Source organism: Cyprinus carpio, chromosome A11 (genome assembly GCF_018340385.1).
Source record: "Cyprinus carpio isolate SPL01 chromosome A11, ASM1834038v1, whole genome shotgun sequence".
NCBI classification, from domain to species: domain Eukaryota; kingdom Metazoa; phylum Chordata; class Actinopteri; order Cypriniformes; family Cyprinidae; genus Cyprinus; species Cyprinus carpio.
Window position 1 is genome coordinate 2,324,349 of NC_056582.1, and position 20,660 is coordinate 2,345,008.

A 20,660-nucleotide genomic window follows, 5' to 3' on the forward strand; every position below is an offset into this window, starting at 1 on the left:
ATGTGGCTGACAAGCTAGATGTGTTTCAAACTAATGCAACCTACAATCCAATTTTTTAGCTAAACTCTAACAATATGATATTTTCAATATGGATTTATTTGCTTGAATTACTATTTTTAAAAATAAGTAGTTTTCCTAGTTTAATTTTTTTTAATGTACATGACATTAATTATTTTTTAAGGTAAACGGTAACGCTACAATAAGATCCCATTAGTTAACATTAATGCATTAACTCATATTAACTAACAACAAGCAATACATTTGTTACAGTAGTTCACAGTTATACAGTAATTAATCTCTCTTAGTAAAAACACAACTGTTCTTTGCCGTTCATGTCATCTCAGGCCTATTAAATAATATGAACAGCTACATCATGATTTTCATAATGCATCAGTAAATGCTGAAATTAACGGTACTAAGATTAATAACTCCTCTACAAGTACATTTTAGTTTAAGCTCGTATAAACTCATATTAACACAACTATAAACCTGTTCATTGAGTGTTTGGGCTCTTTGTAAACCCCATTCTAGGCCAAAAAAACAAACAAATACACCAAAACTACTTTTTTTTTATTATGTAAGTGGAAAACACCATTCAAATGTATGAACGTTTTAAAACATGCAACTAAATTATAGCTAAATGATTTTTTTCTTCCCAGCTTGTCATTGTAGCATTATGGGAAAGCGTTTGTATAGCTGTGTCTCAGTGGTGTTTTATGAGCGTGTTTCGGGATGGGAACGGACGGTCTGGAGCTGCGGATCTCTTCTGGAGAGCGGCCTGCTGATGATGATTAAATGTGTTTTTGTGCTGTGTCAGCACATCCTTTACTTTGTTACTATCAGTCCTCCAGAGACTTCATCCTGCCAAGACGCTTCACGGACAATGCCAAGTCATTTCAGAAAATACATTTCGCTGCTTTAAAAATCTTTGAAGGACTGCAGCCAAAGACAGCAGGCCTCGTGTGTTTGTGGAGTGTGGCACACAGAATGTGTTTAAATATGAAGAGAGGACTCCCATCCGTGTGAAGGAATACACCTGCTCTGGTAAAAACAATAGCAGTGAGCAAACAATGCCCCATAAAGAAGTTTTCTCAGACTGAGAGCTGACTCGTTAAAGGTTTTTGTTGTGTTTGTCTAATTTGGCAACATTACAGCAGAGCATTTCCAGCTGACAGAAAGAAGGCATGTCAGCGTTCAAATAAAGTTATGAAAACATTGTTTCTGAATTTTCACTTTTTTTAAATGTTTTAAAAACTTTTGGTTACACTTTCTATGAAGCCTGTATTAATAACACACTATAAGGGTTTTCTTAAGGCACTATAATGAATTCATAATGCACTTATAATGAGTTGTTTCATCTCATAAATAATCATAACAACAATTATAATACATTATAAAACATACTTATTTGTGGTAAGACATTTATGAGTATGATTATTTATAACACTCAATAAACACCATGTTAAATCCACATAATTTATAAAGGATTATAAGTCTGATATCTTGACATTATTTATTTAAGATCTGTACAGTATCTTACTGATATTACAATAAATATAGTTCAAATCAAATATGCCATATTACACCCTCATCTGATCAGATCTCTGATCTTACGGCTGTTTAATAAAAATATTATTTTTGTTATTGTTGTAATTATTTATTAGTGGTGTTTGTCTGCTTAAACTAAACTAACAAGTTAACAATAGCAAAATATGAGACTTATAAATCTAAATATAATCTATTGTAAGTTGAGTGGATGCATTGTGTTCATTGTGTGTTATAAATCATCATTATACTCTTAAAAGCTATAACCACAAATAAGTAGATATTATAATGCATTAAAACTGTTGTTATGATTACTCACATTATAAGGTTTTTATAATACATTATGCATTCATTATAATGCCTTGAGAAAACTCTTATAAGACTTTTTTCTTAGTTACTTTTGATCCATTTACAAACATTATGGGAATGTTACATTTGAATGTTTTCTGAAATAAATAGTAGCATTAAAAAGTAAATAAATAAATTAGTCGAACATCAAATTAAGATGTTTCAGTGATGTATGAATAATGTTTTTGAGCTAGCATTATTAAAGGCCAGATGACTTTCTGTTAACGTTCGAGAGTTACGAGAATCCTCCCTTGTGCAGATATACTGCCGTACATTTGGGTACATCTATAATTAGTGTGTGGAATGCCCTCATTTAGCACAGAAAGTGTGTGTTGTACAGGAGTGGCTCCTGGGGCTTCTGACAAAAGCTCACGGGAGGATTTTTTAAAGTTCATGCTGAATGCTGAGGTGGTGAAAGCAGGCCGAACTCTTCCAGCCAGTCTCCTCTCCACCCACGTCCAGAAACACAGTGTCACTCACTCTGACAGAAAAACCCAGCAAACAAAGCGAGTAAAGCTTCTCTGTCATTGCTTCAGTCCTGTCTGAGGTGTGTGCGCCAGGACCTGAATGAGAGCACTGAGGGTTTAATCCCCCAAAACACAGCTCTGTCACAGACAGACATGTGCTTTAATACATACGTGTATATGTAAATGTATTGATGATTGAAGCATGCATTACATACCGTCCAGATAGCACACACAGGTCTGCAAGATGTCTGTTAAAGATCTGCTGTGTCCAAACATCTGATAGACGTCTTTAAGATCTCATCTTTAAATCAGAAACATCTTATGGACATCTGATAGGAAACACGTCCTATAGACGTATCACAAATGAGCAAACACTCTAAAAAATACATCTCGCAGACGTCTCTCTGATATCAGGCATTCATAAACATAAATTTTTACTTGTTACTCTAAAATACTTCAAAAATACCATGGGTAGTATTGATGATGTGTATACATATACATACAATTATATGCATTTTCTGCCTGCTAAACAGCCTTAATTGTAAATATGAAGACGTACACGTTTAATTAATATGTTGAGTAAATTCGTCCCTATTTGGTTATTTGGTAAATATTGCTCTCTGCTGGCTCTTGAAACAAATTACAGTGTTACGCTTTGAATAAAGTGTGGGCATAAATTCGTGATATTTAGCTGTGTGTTTATGATAAATACCCCTTATTTAATTTAACTATTTTAAATCACTTGATACTTGATAAATGTTTATTTCTGCTCTAAACAAGAGCGCTCGGAACTAACGGGGATGTTTTCAGGAGCGCCGCGGACGATGTTTACTGCGGCACCGCAGCAGCTCACATGGCGCCGCTTGAGTGAGCGCAAGAAACGTGTGCAGACTGCGGGATGCTGCGCACAGGATCCGACTGACATGACGGAAGCCGTGTTTCAAGCCCCTAAACGGCGGGCGAAGGTGTACGAGTCGTTTGAAGCTCCCCTCCCGATCCCTCTGAGCGCGGAGAACGCAGAGCCCGTGATCTACAGAGCAGAAATCATCAGTCACCACGTCACAGTCACAGATCGCGCGCACATGCTGCCTCTGTATGAGAGGGTGGGGGACCACAACATACTACACCACACATCTGCACCCGGCTCACGAGTCAGACTCTAACGTGCTTGTGTCCCTGCAGGGCTCCTTCGGTAAAGGGGTGTTCTCCAGATCCAGACCCGAGCACGAGCGCTCTCAGCAGTGGAGATGTAGGTATTGTGCTCGCTGGAAGCATCACAGATGAGTTAGAATCAGAGTTGACCGTGGCTCTGTGGTTTGTTTCAGATGTTGGAGACCGGTGTCTGCCTGTGATCTCCTCGTCAGAGTAAGAAGGTCTTGGCCAGCTTCACTCTTGTCCTCATGTGTGCAGGTGCTTGATGATCAAGGTGTTGATCTGATTCCCACCAGATACCAGAAGCGCCTCGGCTGGGCGCGAGCGGCTCTCCTGATGCAGGGGCTGGAGGAGGAGTCCGTCAGTCGCGCGCTGGACGCTCTCACAAACCCAGTGGAGCTTGATGTGGGGAGAGAGCAACATGATGAACATGATGAAGGTGTCAGTCTGGATCAAACTGATACGGCGAGGCCACAACGTCAAGGAAACCCGGCTTACGATCCTCTGGCTGAGCTCTGTCCTGGAGAGCCCCGTGTGCAGTGCAGGAGACGTGACGGAGGCGAGGAGCAGCGGCTGGAGAGCTCAGAGCCGCCAGACGCTCATCAGCACGTTCTGGTGGATTTGTCTGAAGAGGAGCGCAGTGCAAGCTCTGCCACGCCTGACGTCTCCGGTGTAAACAATACCACAGCCAAACCATTTGTTGCACGTGTTTTGGTGCATTGCAAAACAAATTTAAAGTGTAGCGCATCAAAATCTTCGCTGATGTAGCTGATACTATCATTTTTAGATGTTAGTGCATAAACTTTATGTAAATACTATTAGGGCTGCACAATTAATCGAATTTATAATCGCGATTACAATTATGGATGCCACGATTACAAAATCGTTCAAAGTGCACTTACGATATTCTGCACGCTTAAGATGCGTTTTTTCTTTCTAGGCGTTATCTTAATGGTTTTTCCATTGTTTTAGTTTTAGTATAACATATTATTCATATTTTTATTCTTTTATCATTTAAAGAGGAAACCAATCGGATGTATAGTTGACATTTGAGGCTTAATATTCAATAGAAAAGCACTTTTTCAGTTAGTGTTTTCAGCTTATTTATTTTCGTATAAAAATATGGCATGCAGTTGCATCAAACAATGGTATGAACATCATTCAATGTGAATTGTGATAATCGTAATTAATAATTGCAATTACAGTTTCAAGCAAATAATCGACAGTTATGATTTTTGTCATAACCGTGCAGCCTTAAATACTGTAAATGTCACCAGAAACTAGTTTGGAAGCACTTTTTGTGGTTCAACTTTTTCTCGTTAATGTTCAAAGATGTGTTGAAACTATCAGGTCAAATGATATGAAATCTGAATTCTACACGTTTCTCTCTATCAGTATTATTATGAGAACATATTCAAAAGTTATTTTTCTCTCAGCCACGTCAAGCGCAGCTGGCTTTAACAGGAAAAACAGTATTAGTATTGTCATCATGCAGTTAATTTATTAATACCAAATTTCACATTTTGAAGAGCAATGAATGTCATAGGAGTCCCTTTTTTTTAAATGATTGCGTTTCTTTTTTTTTATTATTATTCATTTATTGTTTTCCAGGCCTACAGTAATCATGGCCGTGTTTATTGTGTATAAATGCACACAGATGCACGTATCTTAAGCTCTTCAGGTGGCTCACAGTCTCTGTAACATGACTCGAAAGTGCTGCTTATGTATCAATTATAACAGCTGCCTCGGTCTAAAAGTATTGGAAAGTGCCTCTGAATTAGATAAATCCTTATCTAGCAGAACCCTGCCTGCGGCTGTTCTGGAGTGTTTTGTTGTTTCAGTAATGATCGGACCTGTTAGTAATGGACTCTTGTCTATGGCAGGAGCAGCGGAGCAGGTTGGAGTGCAGAGTAAACCCGTTCCCCGTGATGGAGTATCTGCAGCTCAGTTATGAAGAGGTACGTGACTCTTAGCACTGACCTGGAGCTTCAGGCTCTCCGTGTGACGGTCCCACACACACCCTCGAGTCCAATCAAAGAGTCAGAGCCAGGAATGCGCTCTAATTGGTTATTCATCATCCTGACTGTACGCTGGACCCTTCTCTGACATGATTTAGGACACATCCTGACATCGCTGGGGGGTCATCTGTGTCCTAACAAGCTGCTTGTCTTTGTCCCAGGCGTTCTTTCTGGTGTATGCGCTCGGCTGTTTGTCGGTGTATTACAGCGGGGTGAGTTCCTCCCTCTTTCCTGCGTGTGGCCGGCGTTGCGTGTCATTTGAAGCTGTGACTTCTGTCTGGTTGTGTTTCCTGTAGGAAGCTCTGTCGGTGGCTCAGGTGTGGACCATGTTTCGTTCGCTGCAGCCCAACTTCTCCAGCTCCTACGCGGCCTATCACTATTTCCGCAGTAAAGGCTGGGTGCCAAAGTCTGGGATTAAATACGGAACGGATTTACGTAAGGATTTTTCTCACAACATCTCAACTTTAAACCTGAACTACATCCAGCTCAGAGCTGGGTCATTTCATCAGCAACTCCACATGTCAAGATGAAGAAATTTCATTGGCGTTCATGTGTTTTTCAGCTTTGCTGTGATTTGGCTGTAGGTCCAACGTAACAATTAGACGAAGAAGTTGGTTATTTTCGAGTGTCCTCATGTAGTAAATGATGAACGCGAGGTTTCTGCAGATCTTATGAAGATCAGTTTTCAAGTTAAGATCATTTATGGACCAGATTGAAGATCTTCATTACTTTTTTTAGTTAATTTAAAAATATATATGTATCACTGTACCTTCGGATCACACTGCAAATAATCAGTGTTCTTCCTAAATGTTATATTTTTGTCTCGTCTTCAGGTGCATATGTCTAAATATTCTCAAATCAAGATACACTGAGAAGCAGAATGACAAGAAGTCTTGATTTCTGAGAAACTGATCAAAATCAAAAAGTGAGTTTACGATTAAAACAACAGTGGTCTCAGAAGTTTTCATTCCCCATTGACAGATATTTGTTCTTGTTTTAAGCATAAACTCAATTTTGTTCAAGTTCTCAGAAAACAAGACTTGGGCTGTAGATGTATTTTGATTTAAGTATGTACAAAAACATTTTTTGCAATGCATGCAACATTAAATGCCACGGTGACTTTGTGAATTTAAGATTTTCTGCTCTGATTTGAGACGTTAATATGTGGAAGGATGAATTAAGAATTTATAAAACCCTGAAACAAACCCTGAAATAATTACAACTAACTAACTAACCCTAAACCAAACCCTAAATACATATTAAGAGCATTTTTTGTATAACAAGGTCCACTCTAAAATAAAGTGTGACTAAAGTTAATAACTGACATTGAAGTCCACATATGGCCAGTTCATATATTTAGTTTCTACGCCTATGAAAATGATTTCAAAAGAAGCTTGTGCGCAGCCGGGAGCGACAGAGCGCTGCTGTTCATGGCCGGTCCCTGCATCACGCTCGAGGAGGACGGCTCTATCAAGCGTGGCTTTCCTCGCGGTCTCTCGTTGACGTGGAAGCTGACTCTTGGCTGTGAATGGGCTCTGAGCGTCTGTAGAGCTGCTGTTTGAGATTCTCCGTCTGTTCCACTGCTGATCCTTTCGTTCTCTCTCTCTAGTGCTCTACCGAAAGGGACCACCGTTTTATCACGCAAGGTTTGTTCTTAATCAGTCATATGTTGAGAATGTTTGCTGATTTGATGGTGCATCAGGATTCAAAGATACAGTCCAGAAACTCCCATGAAAACTCTCTTTAATGACTCATGTATTTGCCTGTTTATTATAATCGTCAGTGTGCAAACGCTAAATCTCCAGCAGCATCCAGGTGTGTGCAGTGTGTGTTCATGCTGGCTGTGCGGTGTGTGTGTGTGTGTGTGTGTTCAGCTACTCGGTGGTGGTGGAGCGCTGTGATGAGTCTCTGCGGCCCTTCAGCTGGAAGTCTCTCGCTGCTCTCAGCAGAACCACTGGGAACGTCTCGAAGGTACAGCGGGACAGGAGACTGATAGTATCCCTAAAGACCCTGTCTGTTTCTAGAGGAGGTTTATTTGATTATTAAAAGCCTGTTTTGGCACTTTCCACAAATAAAAATAGTACAGTTTGGAGTCCTGTGGCTTTTTATAAACATTCCAAGCACAAATGTTTTTTTGGTAACACTTAAAGCCTTTATGTACAGTTGCGATCAAATGTATTCAACCCCCTTGACCTGCAAGACCTTTTACTGCCAAGAACAAAATTTGAAGAAAACGGTTCAACAAAGGCATCAGTAAACTATTAGAGAAAGTTTATTAATGCACATTTGAGTGATTCTGAGAACGTAAAGTTGATGAATAATGAAAAAAATATATATCTAATTGGCTCTAAACATTTATGTACAAAATTATTCAACCCCGCCAAAGTCAAAACCTTCAATGACCTGTTATTAAAAAACCCTTAACTCAAAAACATTACATTATATATTGACATTATCACTTTTAATATGCCAGTAAGCTGTCATAGATGGCAATTTAAAAAAATAAAAAATAAATAATAATCTAGATCTTCAGAAAAGCTTGGGTTTGTAAAGTACTACAGTCTCTGGGGGGTTGAATAATTTTGAGTGCAACTGTATAATGCATTATAAAGGTTATTCTAAAAGTTATCTTGCATTATCTTTTCATAAACAATTGTAACCAAAGTTAAAATGCATTAGAATATTTGCAGATTCCTTGTTACATATGAAACTGGTTGTTTGTATTATAATGTATTCTAACTGTGGTTACAATTATTCATGAGATCATACAGTGCATTATAAGATCAACAATACATTTATAATGCATTATAAGTAAAGCGTTACTACCTCAGACGTCATGATGTTCTCAACAATATCCTACAGTTAAGATACAAAAATGCCACCATATTTAGTTCATCGTAATAAAACCTATTTTTAATTCATTTTAAAACATATTTGTGTCCCTGCAGCACAAAAGCAGTCTTAAGTCTCTGGGGTATATTTGTAGCAAAAGCCAACAATACACTGTATGTGTCAAAATTATACATTTTTCTTTAATGCCAAAAATCATTAGGATATCAAGTAAAGATCATGTTCCATGAAGATATTTTGTAAATTTCCTACCATAAATATATCAAAACTTAATTTTTGCTTAGTAATATGCATTGCTAAGAACTTCATTTGAACAACTTTAAAGATGATTTTCTCAATATTTAGATTTTTTTGCTCCCTCAGATTACAGATTTTCAAATAATTGTATCTCAGACAAATATTGTCCTCCTAACAAACCACACATCAATGGAGAGATCATTTATTCAGCTTTCAGATGATGCATAAATCTCAATTTAAAAAAATTGACACTTAAGACTGGTTTTGTGCTCCAGGGTCACATTTGTCCGTATGTCCACTGTATATGTCATATGTGTAACCCTTTGATGATTTTTACAAATAACGGAAAAAATAATTTCCAAGTATCCAAGTTTCATCCACTTATTTTTTGTTGTTTGTTTTATTTTATATATATATATATATATATATATATATATATATATATATATATATATATATATATATATATATATATATATATATCAATACAATTAAAGGGAAACTATTATTTTAAAATTATATTAATATTTAAAATTATGATATAGAATTATAATATTTTGAAACTATGTATAATTTTAAACTAATATTTGTTTTTATTAACCAATATTTTATTTTACTTTAATGTCATTTTAAAATATTTTATAATGTAAAAATAATCATTTTATCGATGGGTTTGTTTGTCGCTAGAAAGTTATAAAACTGTGGCACAGTATCAGTATTTTGGAGACAGCTTTGCAAAAATGACAAAATCCAGTTGCTCCTGAGGTGGACTGAACATCACTGACCTGAAGAGTTATAGGGCCTGTTTGGGACCGTATTAGTGGAAGTGTTTTTTTGGAAAGTGCAGTGAGTGAAAAATGTCCCTGTCTGTGTTTCCTGCGCAGGAGCTGATGCTGTGTTTCGTCATCACTCCGTCAGACGTGACTGAAGACATGCTGTCCTCTCCAGAGTGTCTGAAGCGACTGGCTGTACAGGTACCACAGTCCTCGAGCTCATGTCAGAGATCAGTGCAGGTCTGGATCTGAACCATCGCTTGTGTTGCAGGAAGTCATCGTGAGCAGATGGGTCTCCTCAAGAGAGCGCACTGAACCGGAGGAAATCTAGACCTTTACAAGCAGACCTGTCTGTTTTGTGTCAAGATGAAGCTGCCCTGTATTTTTTTCTTTTATAATGTTCAGACTGGGTTTAAACAATGTCCAGTAAATAAACACATCGCACAGAAGATCAGCCGAGTCTGTCGTGTTTCATGAGTGTCAGGTTCTGCTTTCTGAAAACATGTCTGAATGAGAGGAGCTTTACAAAAGTGGCTTTTCAGCTCCTAAGAGTACAGAGGCATCATTCAGTCAAATACCACCTTGATGCAAGATGTGTAAAGAATTAACCACAGATTCATTACTTTTTTAATGCAACTGTTGTACTGTAGTGTGCATCACGTGTCCAGATCTGTATTAGTGTGTACTGCGTGATAGATGTCTTCATCATGACGGCACGATCCTCATCAAACCTGCCGGTCAACAGAACATCATCAGAGCAATCACACAAACAAACTGCTCTTAAAAGACAACAGCGGAGCAGTTATGCCAGTTTTTGACTGGAATTTTATAAGACTTCTTAATTAAAACCATAAAACATGTTACTTAAAAAAAAAAAAAAAAAAAAAAAGCATTTATTTAAAGTAGTTTTTGCTCATTTCAAATACAACATGCATCATTTTAACTCTGTTTAACTTGAAAAATAGCTCAAACTCAAATAAGAATTAATAAAAATGATAGACAATAAAAAAAATTCTAAAAATGAAAAAGACTAACATTTAAAAATTAAAATGGAAAAAAAAACACGATCGACTGCTGAACACAAGATATTATAATAATTACAGGTACCTTCTGAATCTGAGAGTATGACGTGAATCTGTGTGTCATGCCATTCTCTGGAGAAAAATAATAATAATAAATGACAGAATAATGTTAGAAACAGAGAAATAATAGATACACTGCCAAGCTTGGGATGGATAATGCTTTTGAAAGAAGTTTTCTGCTCACCGAGGCTGCATTTATTTGATAAAAAATACAGTAAAAATGTGAAATATTATTATAATTTAAAACAGCTGTTTTCTCTGTGAATCTCTGTTAAACTGTAATTTATTTCTGTGATGTGCAGCTGTATTTTCAGCATCATTACTCCAGTCTTCAGTGTCACATGATCTCCAGAAATCATAATAATATGATGATTTGCTGCTCAACAAACATTTCTGATTATTATCAATGTTGAACACAGTTGTGCTGCTTCATGCATTTTATTTTTCATGATGAATATAAAGTCCAAAAGAGCAGCATTTACTGAAACTGCAATCTTTTGTCCTCCCTGTCACTTCTGGGAAGTTTAACGCGTCCTTGCTGAATAAATGTAACTTTAATAAGCATTAGAAGAAGAAGAAGATGCTCTGAGGAGAGCACGAGGCGTCTGGAGCTGGAAACACAGTGTCTGTCTCTGATCACGGTTCTCTCCGGTTCTCTCCGGTTCGTGCTCTGGGTCTGTGAAACGAACCGTTCGAAAGAACCGATTCGCGGGAACGAGTCGCTCTTCGCGTCGCGAGGCGGAAGCAACGATCAGCGTCGTCGCGATGCAGCCGGGGATATTTTCAGGTTGCACACAACCGTGGAGACGGTAACATTTCAGAGAAAAACATCGCGCTGGTAGCCGGATACATCATGTCAACGAAACAAGTGACCTGCAGGTAAAGAGAACACCAGCGCGTCGAGACACACGCGCCAAAGCCTCGCTGCGATTCATGAGCGCGCTGATAATAGCATCATGACTTTCACACGAGAGAAAATGGTGCAGCTGGACTGACGCATGTGCAGACCTCCTTGTTCTTCACACGCGAGCGTTCAGCACCGCTGTCTCACTTTTTCCAGCTCCGCAGGTGTGTGTGTGTGTGTGTGTGCTGATGCTCTCGTCTCTTGTGTCTCGCGCTCAGGTATTTCCTGCACGGGGTCTGTCGAGAGGGCAGCAGGTGTTTGTTCTCTCATGATCTGGCCACGAGCAAGCCCTCCACCATCTGTAAATACTACCAGAGAGGAGTGTGCGCGTATGGAGACAGATGCAGGTGAGACTGATAGACAGCCTTTCTAATCAAGAAATACAGTGTTTTCATTACAGTCCTCAGATGCTTCTTAGCTTGCTGATCACACCTTATAAAGCATGTGCAAAATCTTATAAGAGTAAGATTTTATGATCAGTAAGCTGTTATTCTGCTCAAACATTTCTATTTCTAACCACAGCAGAGACATTGAATCTCTACTTATGAGAGAAGAAATATATTATATTATATGTGCAAGGTCTTCATGCTGGAAAATCATAAAAAAAAAATATAGGAACAGATTATAATAAAAAAGTATTGTGCATTATAATCTATGAAATATAATGGATTATAACAGAAATATGTTGGTAATGCACTCTTAATAATAATGCTAATGATAATAATAATATTGCAGATTATCGAAACTGTTCTTAATTCTAACTTCTAATAAATTAGCATCGCACAGCAGAATGCACTTTTAAAATTAATAATGTTATTATTAATAATAACAATAATGCAATTTATTAAATGTTATTGTTTGTGAATACCACACAATTTTTCATCCGTGTTTTAATTTAAAGCATAAACCTGCCAAAAAAAGGAATTATTACATTTTCATTTAAATACACACCAGTCAGAGGTTTTTGAACAGTAAGAGTTTAAATGTTTTTCTTTAAAGAAGTCTCTTCTGCTCAGCAAACCTGCATTTATTTGATGCAAAATAAAGCAAAAGCAGTAATATTGTGAAATATTTTTATTATTAACTGTTTTCTGTGAACCTCTGTTAAAGTGTAATTTATTTCTGTGATGCGCAGCTGTATTTTCAGCATCATTACTCCAGTCTTCAGTGTCACATGATCTTCAGAAATCATTCTAATATGATGATTTGCTGCTCAAGAAACATTTCTGATTATTAATATTATTATTATGTTGAAAACTGCTGAGTAGAATTTTTTCAGGATTCTTTGATGAATATAAAGTTCAGAAGAACAGCATTTATCTGAAATACAAATCATTTGTAACAATATCAATATAAGAGTGAGGAATCCTCATGTGTGCTAGTGGAGCTGTGTGTGTTTCTGCTAGATATGATCACGTCAGACCCCCCGGCCGCGGCGGCCCTTCAGCAGAGCAGCCCAACAGAAGCAGCAGCAGCAGCAGCGCAGGAGCCTCGGCCCCGGGACCCGGCCCGTCATCAAACACAGGCAAACATGCCAAGAAACCTCTGGTGCTGAGAGACAGAGGTGCAGACACACCTGAGCGCACACGTCTGAGATTACAGTAAGACCGTGATGATACAGTGAGATGTGTGCTGTGTTTCAGCGCTGGGCTCCGACGGCAGAGAGGGGCCCGAAGTGAGGGACTGCTGGGACGACAAACCTCACACTTACCTGGACGCCATCCGCTCGGGCCTGGAGAGTTCGGCCGGCGCCGGCCCGTATCCCGACGCGGGCCCGCAGCCGCAGCTCTGCCCTTACCTGGCCGCGGGACACTGTCACTACGGCGACCGCTGCCCCTATCTCCACGGCGATATGTGTGAAATATGCCGGCTGCAGGTTTTGCATCCGCATGACTCTGAACAAAGAGCAGCGCACGAGAAGGTGACTCTCATTCAGCTTTTAACAAACAGCTGAAGTACAGATTTTCCATGAAGAAATGTGTCCTGGCACTTCACATTTAATCATTTAACAGACGCTTCTATCCGAAGCTACTTACAAATGAGGACTAGAAGCATTCAAAACCAACAAAAGAGCAATGATATGTGTCACGGTGAGCCTGGAGAGAAGATTTAGAATAGAAGTGTAAGAGGGTTGAGTGATTCTTAATAAAGAAAGAAAACAAGTAGATAAAATAAAATTAGAATAGAGAGTGCTAGAGTTAGAGGGTCAGATGAAGATGATTAATAATAATAATGATAATTACGATTTATTGAAACACAGAAACTCAGAGGTCTTCAACTCGCCAAAATAAAGGTTTGGTTTGACTTGAGGATGTTATGACCAAAATAAATGACTAAATTAATGCAATTTATTTAAACAATATTTTAAGTTTTTTTTTTTTTTTTTTTAACCATGTTTTTTAATATACACAGTAAATTTGTCTAAAAAAAAATAATTAATACATTTATGTTACAGGGACATGACAGTGTTTTTATAATCTAAATTAGCCATAAAGCTGTAAAAAAAGGATCAAGAAAAAAAAATACAGTAAAACTGCCAAAATGGTAAAAATACATTCTACCAAATACTTTTTATAAATACTTAAAATACTGTTTTTTTTTTTGTTTTTGTTTTTTAGTTTTTTTTTTTTACAGTTTTTTTTAACACTATGGTAAAAAAAAAAATGTGTGTGTATATATATATATATATATATATATTATATATCTTCATATATATATATATATATATATTTGTACAAGAATGGTAAAATACAGTTATACAAATGAATATAAATATTTAAGTATTAAGTAAATTCAGTTATGTTTCATTCTATCATAGTTCATTCTCATCATTTTCAGTGTGCTTGCAGCTTCCCTGCAACGCTTTCTGATTATCACACATTATTTGACTTGATCAGACTTTGAATTATGATTTATCTCAAAACTACTTGCATTTGTTTAAACACATGGCCTGCGTCCCCATCTGCATACTATCCATCCTAAATTCTATGTGATGTTAGTCATTTTCAATACTATTTAGGGTGGATAGGGTGGATAGTATGCACATTGGGACGCAGGGTCAGTTTATAACAAATCATTGAAGGAGAAAACTACTTGTTGAACTGAAAATGCTGCTGCTGTGTCCCCAGATGTGCATGACGGCGTTCGAGCTGGACATGGAGCGGGCGTTCGCGGCGCAGCAGAGTCAGGACAAGCAGTGTAAGATCTGTCTGGACGTGGTGTATGAGAAGGCGTCTCCGTCCGAGCGGCGCTTCGGGATCCTCTCCAGCTGCTGCCACACGTACTGCTTGAGCTGCATCCGGCAGTGGCGCTGCGCTGAGCAGTTCCAGAACCAGATCCGCAAGTGAGTCCGCTCTGACCTCTGACCCCGAGGGGAAGTGCTGTGGAGTAACGTGAGCTGCTTGTGTGCAGGTCCTGTCCCGAGTGCCGCGTGGTGTCCGAGTTCGTCATCCCCAGCGTGTACTGGGTGGAGGACCAGGAGGAGAAGAACCGGCTCATCGAGGAGTTCAAGTCTGGAGTCAGGTGTGCAGAAAACCGCTGCCCAGGCCACAAACCACTTCACTTTGAGCCAGGTTTACAAAATAACTGGAGATATACGCAGAACTGGATTTTTATTTTTAGAAAAATAGCATGTTTTGCACCAGAATTTTCTCAGTATCATTATATTATAATTTTTAAAAAAAAAACACTATTTCTCATATTCATACAAATATATGTTCCATTTTCATTTTAGGTAAATTTTTATATATATATATATATATATATATATTAAGTAAAATCATTTCAATTAAAAAAATGACTAAAACTTTACCTAAAATGAAAATGGAACATATATATATATATATATATGTGTCCATTTTTTTTTAGGTAAATTTTTAGTCATTTTTTTACTTGAAATGATTTTACTAATATAAATATATATATATATATATATACTAGCGCAGTGGAGGTTATTCTGTGATAACAACCGGCTGGATGTACATTATCCCGCTTATTACACAGCTGCTTGCTTCATGCGTAAATAATTAGACACAAAATATTGATTTGAGTTGAAATACTTGAACGCAAATGCGAGCAGTGCAGCCAAACCACTTATTACACAACATTCCACAAATGAAAACTTTGTATGAAAATGAACGAAAATGTTATAAAATCTTACCAGTTTGATTGTTATCTTATAATCAGTTACAGCGTACAAAACAGTCGCCACAGAATGACAACGTATGAAACAGGGTGACATAATTAAATAACTCTACACGTCATATTGAATCGAGTTTTAATATTTTATTAGCTAACCAAACGCAGAGCTTCCACGATGAAAAGCTTGCAGTATAGCGCAGACTTCAGTTGCCCGGATGAGCCTGTGTTATCAGCTCTCACCGGTTCATTATCAACGAATAACAGACCACAGAATGTCACGACGGACCAATCAGAATCAAGTATTCCACAGAGCTGTGTAATGATGTCATTTAATGGACCTGAGCTAATATGGACTAACAATGAACAGCTATACTTTTATTAAGTAACATTAACAATTATTAATAAATACTGTAAGAAATGTGTTGCTCATTGTTAGTTAATGCATTAAATATAGTTAACAACTGGAAACTCATTGATGCTCTAATTTGTGTGTGTATGCATTTAGCAGACGCTTTGTATATAATGCGACTTACAGTGCATTCAGGCTATCATATTTATATATATCATATGTTCCCGGGGAATCGAACCCCCAACCTATATATTCGTAATATATATGCTATATATGATTTAGTTGACCATGTAAAGACCCTGGTAATATGACGAATGAATCGGATGATAATGCAGTGTTTTTTATCTTAAATGTCCCCTCCTCATCTCTCCAGCGCTCATGTTTTAGCTTTAGTCTTCAGGTCAGGGCTGGATTGAACGGATGGGCTGCTGTCCGTCTCACTTTAAAGAGCAGCTGAATCAGAAATCAATAGAATATGAGGGTAAAGGTTAAATGTTTGGGGTCTTCTTCCCATAATGCCTTTGATCTGCCTTTGATGTGCATTCAGACCAGTAGCTGGGAGCTGTTTTCATCCATCCAGCCGTCTATTGATGTATTGATTTATCTTTATATCATATTGGCAGATGCAGACAGGTTTCTTTGACAGTTCAAGCCCGTGTTTGTTTATTTGTAGGATTTGTGGTCATGTGTGTGAATGTGTTTCTGTGTTGGCAGTAAGAAGCCCTGTAAGTACTTCGATCAGGGCAGAGGAACGTGTCCGTTTGGAGGCAAGTGTTTCTACATGCACGCCAAAAACCCCGCAAACAGCTGAGCGCAGAGGGGAACGTGCGGGTAACTCACACTCACACACACACACACACTACACACACACACACACTCACACACACACACACACACACTACCACACAACCCCCACACACACACACCTACCAACACACACACACACACACACACACACCTCACACACTACACTCACATACACACACACACACACACACACTCTACACACTACACACACACACTACACACACACACACACACACACTCTACACACTACACACACACACTACACACACACACACACAATCCACACACCCACACACACACCACACACACACACACTCACACTCTCCACACACACACACACACACACACACACACACACACACTACACACACCCCACTATAACACACACACTCTCACACACACACACACACACACACTCACACTACACACACTCACACTACACACACACACACTCACTCACACTACACACACAAACAAACACTCACACTCACACTCACACACCCCCACACACACTCACACACACACACACACACACACACACCACACACTCACACACACACACACACACACACACACACACACACACACCACACACACTCACACACACACCACTACACACACACACACACACACACACACTACCCCTCACACACACACACACACTCACACTGTGACTCTAAACTCACACACTCCTGCATGTCACACAGGAAATGTCACACTCTGTACACTACACACACACACACTCACACTCACACTCACACACACACACACACACTGTACAACCACACAGACACACTGAGGTGACAACACTACACACACCACTCACACTGACACACTTTACACACACACTACACACACACACACACACACACACTTGTTTTTCTGTTCACACCAATACACACACACATGGATGCACAGACACCACACACACACACCAACTCACACGTTCACACTTCCTCACACACTGTTTTCACACACACACACTCACACACACACACACACACACACACAACACTGACACTCTGTTTTACACACACACTTCTACTACCACACAGCTTTAACTACACACACAGAGAGCATAAAAACATAAAAAAAAATAAAAAACTACAGACAACAATAAAAATACAAAACAAAATACAAATCAAAAACAAAAAAAAAAACCAAAAATAAAATACACACACACACACTACACACACACACACACACACACACACCACACACACCCACACTACACATTACAGACACACACACACACAGACAAATCTAAACACACACACACTACACTACACACACACACACACACACACTCCTACACACACTGCACACTACATTACACTCACACCCACACACACACACACACACACACACTCACACTACACACACACAACTACACACACCCACACACACACACACACTCACACTACACACACTCACACTACACACACTACTCAAACCCACCACGATAAACAATATTAATATAATTAATTTAAATTTTTTAAATCCTTTTAATCCTTTATCCAAATTAACCAAACCTGCTGCATGTCAGAGGAAATGCACTCAATTAACTCTAAACTCCTCATGCAAATAAGAAAAAAAGTTCAAAATTATATCTAAAAAACCAATTTTAAGATTAATTTACTTTAATTAATGTGTAAATGCTGTGAAAAATGAGGTGGAAATGTTGATCTCTTTATTGGATATAAGAGTTATAAGTAAGATTTCTATATTTAATATAGAGATAATTAACCACTATAGATATCATTAATATATAAAATTCAATTACATACCATTATAATCCTTATCAATATATTTAATATAAATACATTAAATTTAATATTAAAATTTTTAAATCAATTTTATTATAGTATATATAATATTTTGAATAGATTTTATAGAAATTCAAAAAAACCCTTTCATATGTTCAATGAAAAACGTCACTCTGCTGTAAAAATGTATTGGAAATATATACTTTTTTTCTATTTTTTTGTTCTATTAAAAAAAATAAAAAAACACACAAAAAAAAGTTTTTTACTCTTTAATTGCCAAGTTCATAAATGATGTCACTGATTTGGGGGTAAAAAACCCCCATAATGACATGTTTTCAATATAAAAAGTTATTGTGGACTGGATAATGTTTTTTTTTTTAACCTTTTATCACAGTCTTGGGCATGTCAAACATTGGTAACAATATTGGCTTTGATGCATTGTGAGTTTTTGTGCAGCATCAGATTTTAATTTTTTCTCCCTCATTTACTGTTCGTGGCTGTTTTTGCCCCATTGACTTCCATTATAATGACATTTTTTGGTTGCAAAGCCATGACACCATATAATCATGCAATCTTGATGGTTGGTGGTTTTCCCTGTTGGGAAGAGGTAAAAAAAAAAAAATTCAACTTAGTTTCTTAAGCTTAGTTTTAGTTTTAAATTTTTCAAAGCATTTTCCTAAAATATGTGTCAAAATAAGATTTGTCGCCAAAAATCATTCCATTTGCTAAAACACAGAGAAAGTTGTGGCCAAATTAAGACTCAACATTACCCCCTAGTGGACGAAAACGTCCCTAACACCGCATAAGGGTTCATTTTAGTTAAAGTTTCAGTAATTTTGTAATATTTTTCTATTATACTAGTTTTTCGTAATATCTCTGTATAGTTTTTATGAGCTTTAGTTTTAGTTCTAGTTAGTTTAGTACTTAAAGTGAAACAATAGGAAACTTGGTTGGTTGATGTGCAGAAACAGAAAACTTTTCTTAGTGATATTCAGTGCCAGTTTATCAGGAAGTGATGAGAACATCCTCTTATAATTGGCTGAGATGCGTTGGTGTATCAATGCTACAATTAAATGAAGCATTTCTCCCAAAGTGCTAGATGTGGGGTAAAGTGTGCCGGATGTGTCCATGGAGCTGGAGATACTTCTTAAACATGTAATATGTCTCTCTCTCTCTCAGTTTCTGAACTCAGTGCGTCTGTGGGACTTCATCGAGGAGCGCGAGCATCGCGGGACGGCGCAGGACGAGGACGAGGTCACTGAACTGGGCGAGCTCTTCATGCAGCTGTCAGGAGCCGGAGACCAGAGCGGCTCGGCAGCGTCACATTGATCACATGACTCACCTGAAACATCCGGCCGATGAACGTGTGTCGACAGCTCATCGACGACCACAGTTTACAAGAGCTAAAGCATAAAGTACATCCATATCCATATGAAATTAAAGCACCTTGGTGGTATCTGTAGGCTGCGATATTGCATTGGGATTTTGCCAGATTTTTAACGTAAAGTCCAAAGACGAATGTACGATGAAAACATGATTACTAAAATAAATTTTCAAATGCACTCCAGTAGTGTATGAAGTGTATTACAGAAATAGTTTAGTGTTTAAAAAAAAAAAAAAAAAAGATTAGCTAGTAATTGTTGCACTTAGTTCATATAACGTATATTCATAACTTTATAACTTTTGGGCATCATGCAATATTGCTGTGGTTAAAAAAAGTAACCGTTGACTTTGTCACCAGTGAATGGAGCGAGCGTTTGGATTATAGTTCTGATCTCATCGTGCTGAATTCACTCATCTGGTCTACTCTTGAATCTGATCATGGGTTATTATACTGCGTTTTCTGAAGTGTATTGTTGAGTGGCGCTGGAGGGAGTGTAATAAAGCGTTTAGCGACCGACTGGCCTGTGTGTGTTTGAAACAATCGCTTGATCACAGTTATTGCACAAATGCACTGAACCTTCAGAGAATTCTTTCAAACCCTGCTTATGCTAGAAAACAAGAGATTAATAATGAGCTCTGAAGGGCACTAATATGGTGCACAATATTTCCTCTCATGCATGGTTTGGTGAAAGGAGGTGCTTCACCTTCATCAAAAAAAACGTTCATTCACCTCAGCAGGCTTCAATATTTACGTGTTTGTAATAGAAACAATAATGCTTTGATGTTTGACAGGGAAAATTTTTTTTAAAGCGCTGAATTTAAGAATGCAGTCAACAAAC

At 37.9% G+C, this 20,660-nt stretch overlaps 2 protein-coding genes across 4 annotated transcripts; both read left to right on the forward strand.

The window, feature by feature from the left end:
- Nucleotides 1-3,035: 3,035 nt before the first annotated feature.
- tsen2 (TSEN2 tRNA splicing endonuclease subunit) lies at nt 3,036-9,839 on the forward strand. 3 transcript variants are annotated; one of them, XM_019096042.2, is made up of 11 exons: nt 3,072-3,463; nt 3,543-3,609; nt 3,686-3,725; nt 3,809-4,184; nt 5,402-5,470; nt 5,692-5,742; nt 5,827-5,965; nt 7,140-7,176; nt 7,405-7,501; nt 9,502-9,591; nt 9,662-9,839. In XM_019096042.2, the coding sequence occupies exons 1-11, from the start codon at nt 3,161-3,163 to the stop codon at nt 9,719-9,721; spliced, it is 1,329 nt and encodes a 442-aa protein (XP_018951587.2). In that variant the 5' UTR covers nt 3,072-3,160; the 3' UTR covers nt 9,722-9,839. The 3 variants fall into 3 exon arrangements, with proteins under 3 accessions (XP_018951588.2, XP_018951587.2, XP_018951586.2); XM_019096041.2 differs by having other exon boundaries at nt 3,087-3,463; nt 5,396-5,470; XM_019096043.2 differs by lacking the exons at nt 7,140-7,176; nt 7,405-7,501; nt 9,502-9,591; nt 9,662-9,839 and adding an exon at nt 6,935-7,133 and having other exon boundaries at nt 3,036-3,463; nt 5,396-5,470.
- Nucleotides 9,840-11,177: 1,338 nt separating this feature from the next.
- Nucleotides 11,178-20,338, forward strand: mkrn2 (makorin, ring finger protein, 2). The gene is given in 9 exon segments (XM_042765863.1): nt 11,178-11,351; nt 11,595-11,723; nt 12,783-12,940; nt 13,020-13,297; nt 14,505-14,719; nt 14,788-14,898; nt 16,580-16,653; nt 16,656-16,696; nt 19,618-20,338. Coding segments are annotated over 9 exon segments (1,182 nt in total). The 5' UTR covers nt 11,178-11,325; the 3' UTR covers nt 19,768-20,338.
- Nucleotides 20,339-20,660: the final 322 nt, after the last annotated feature.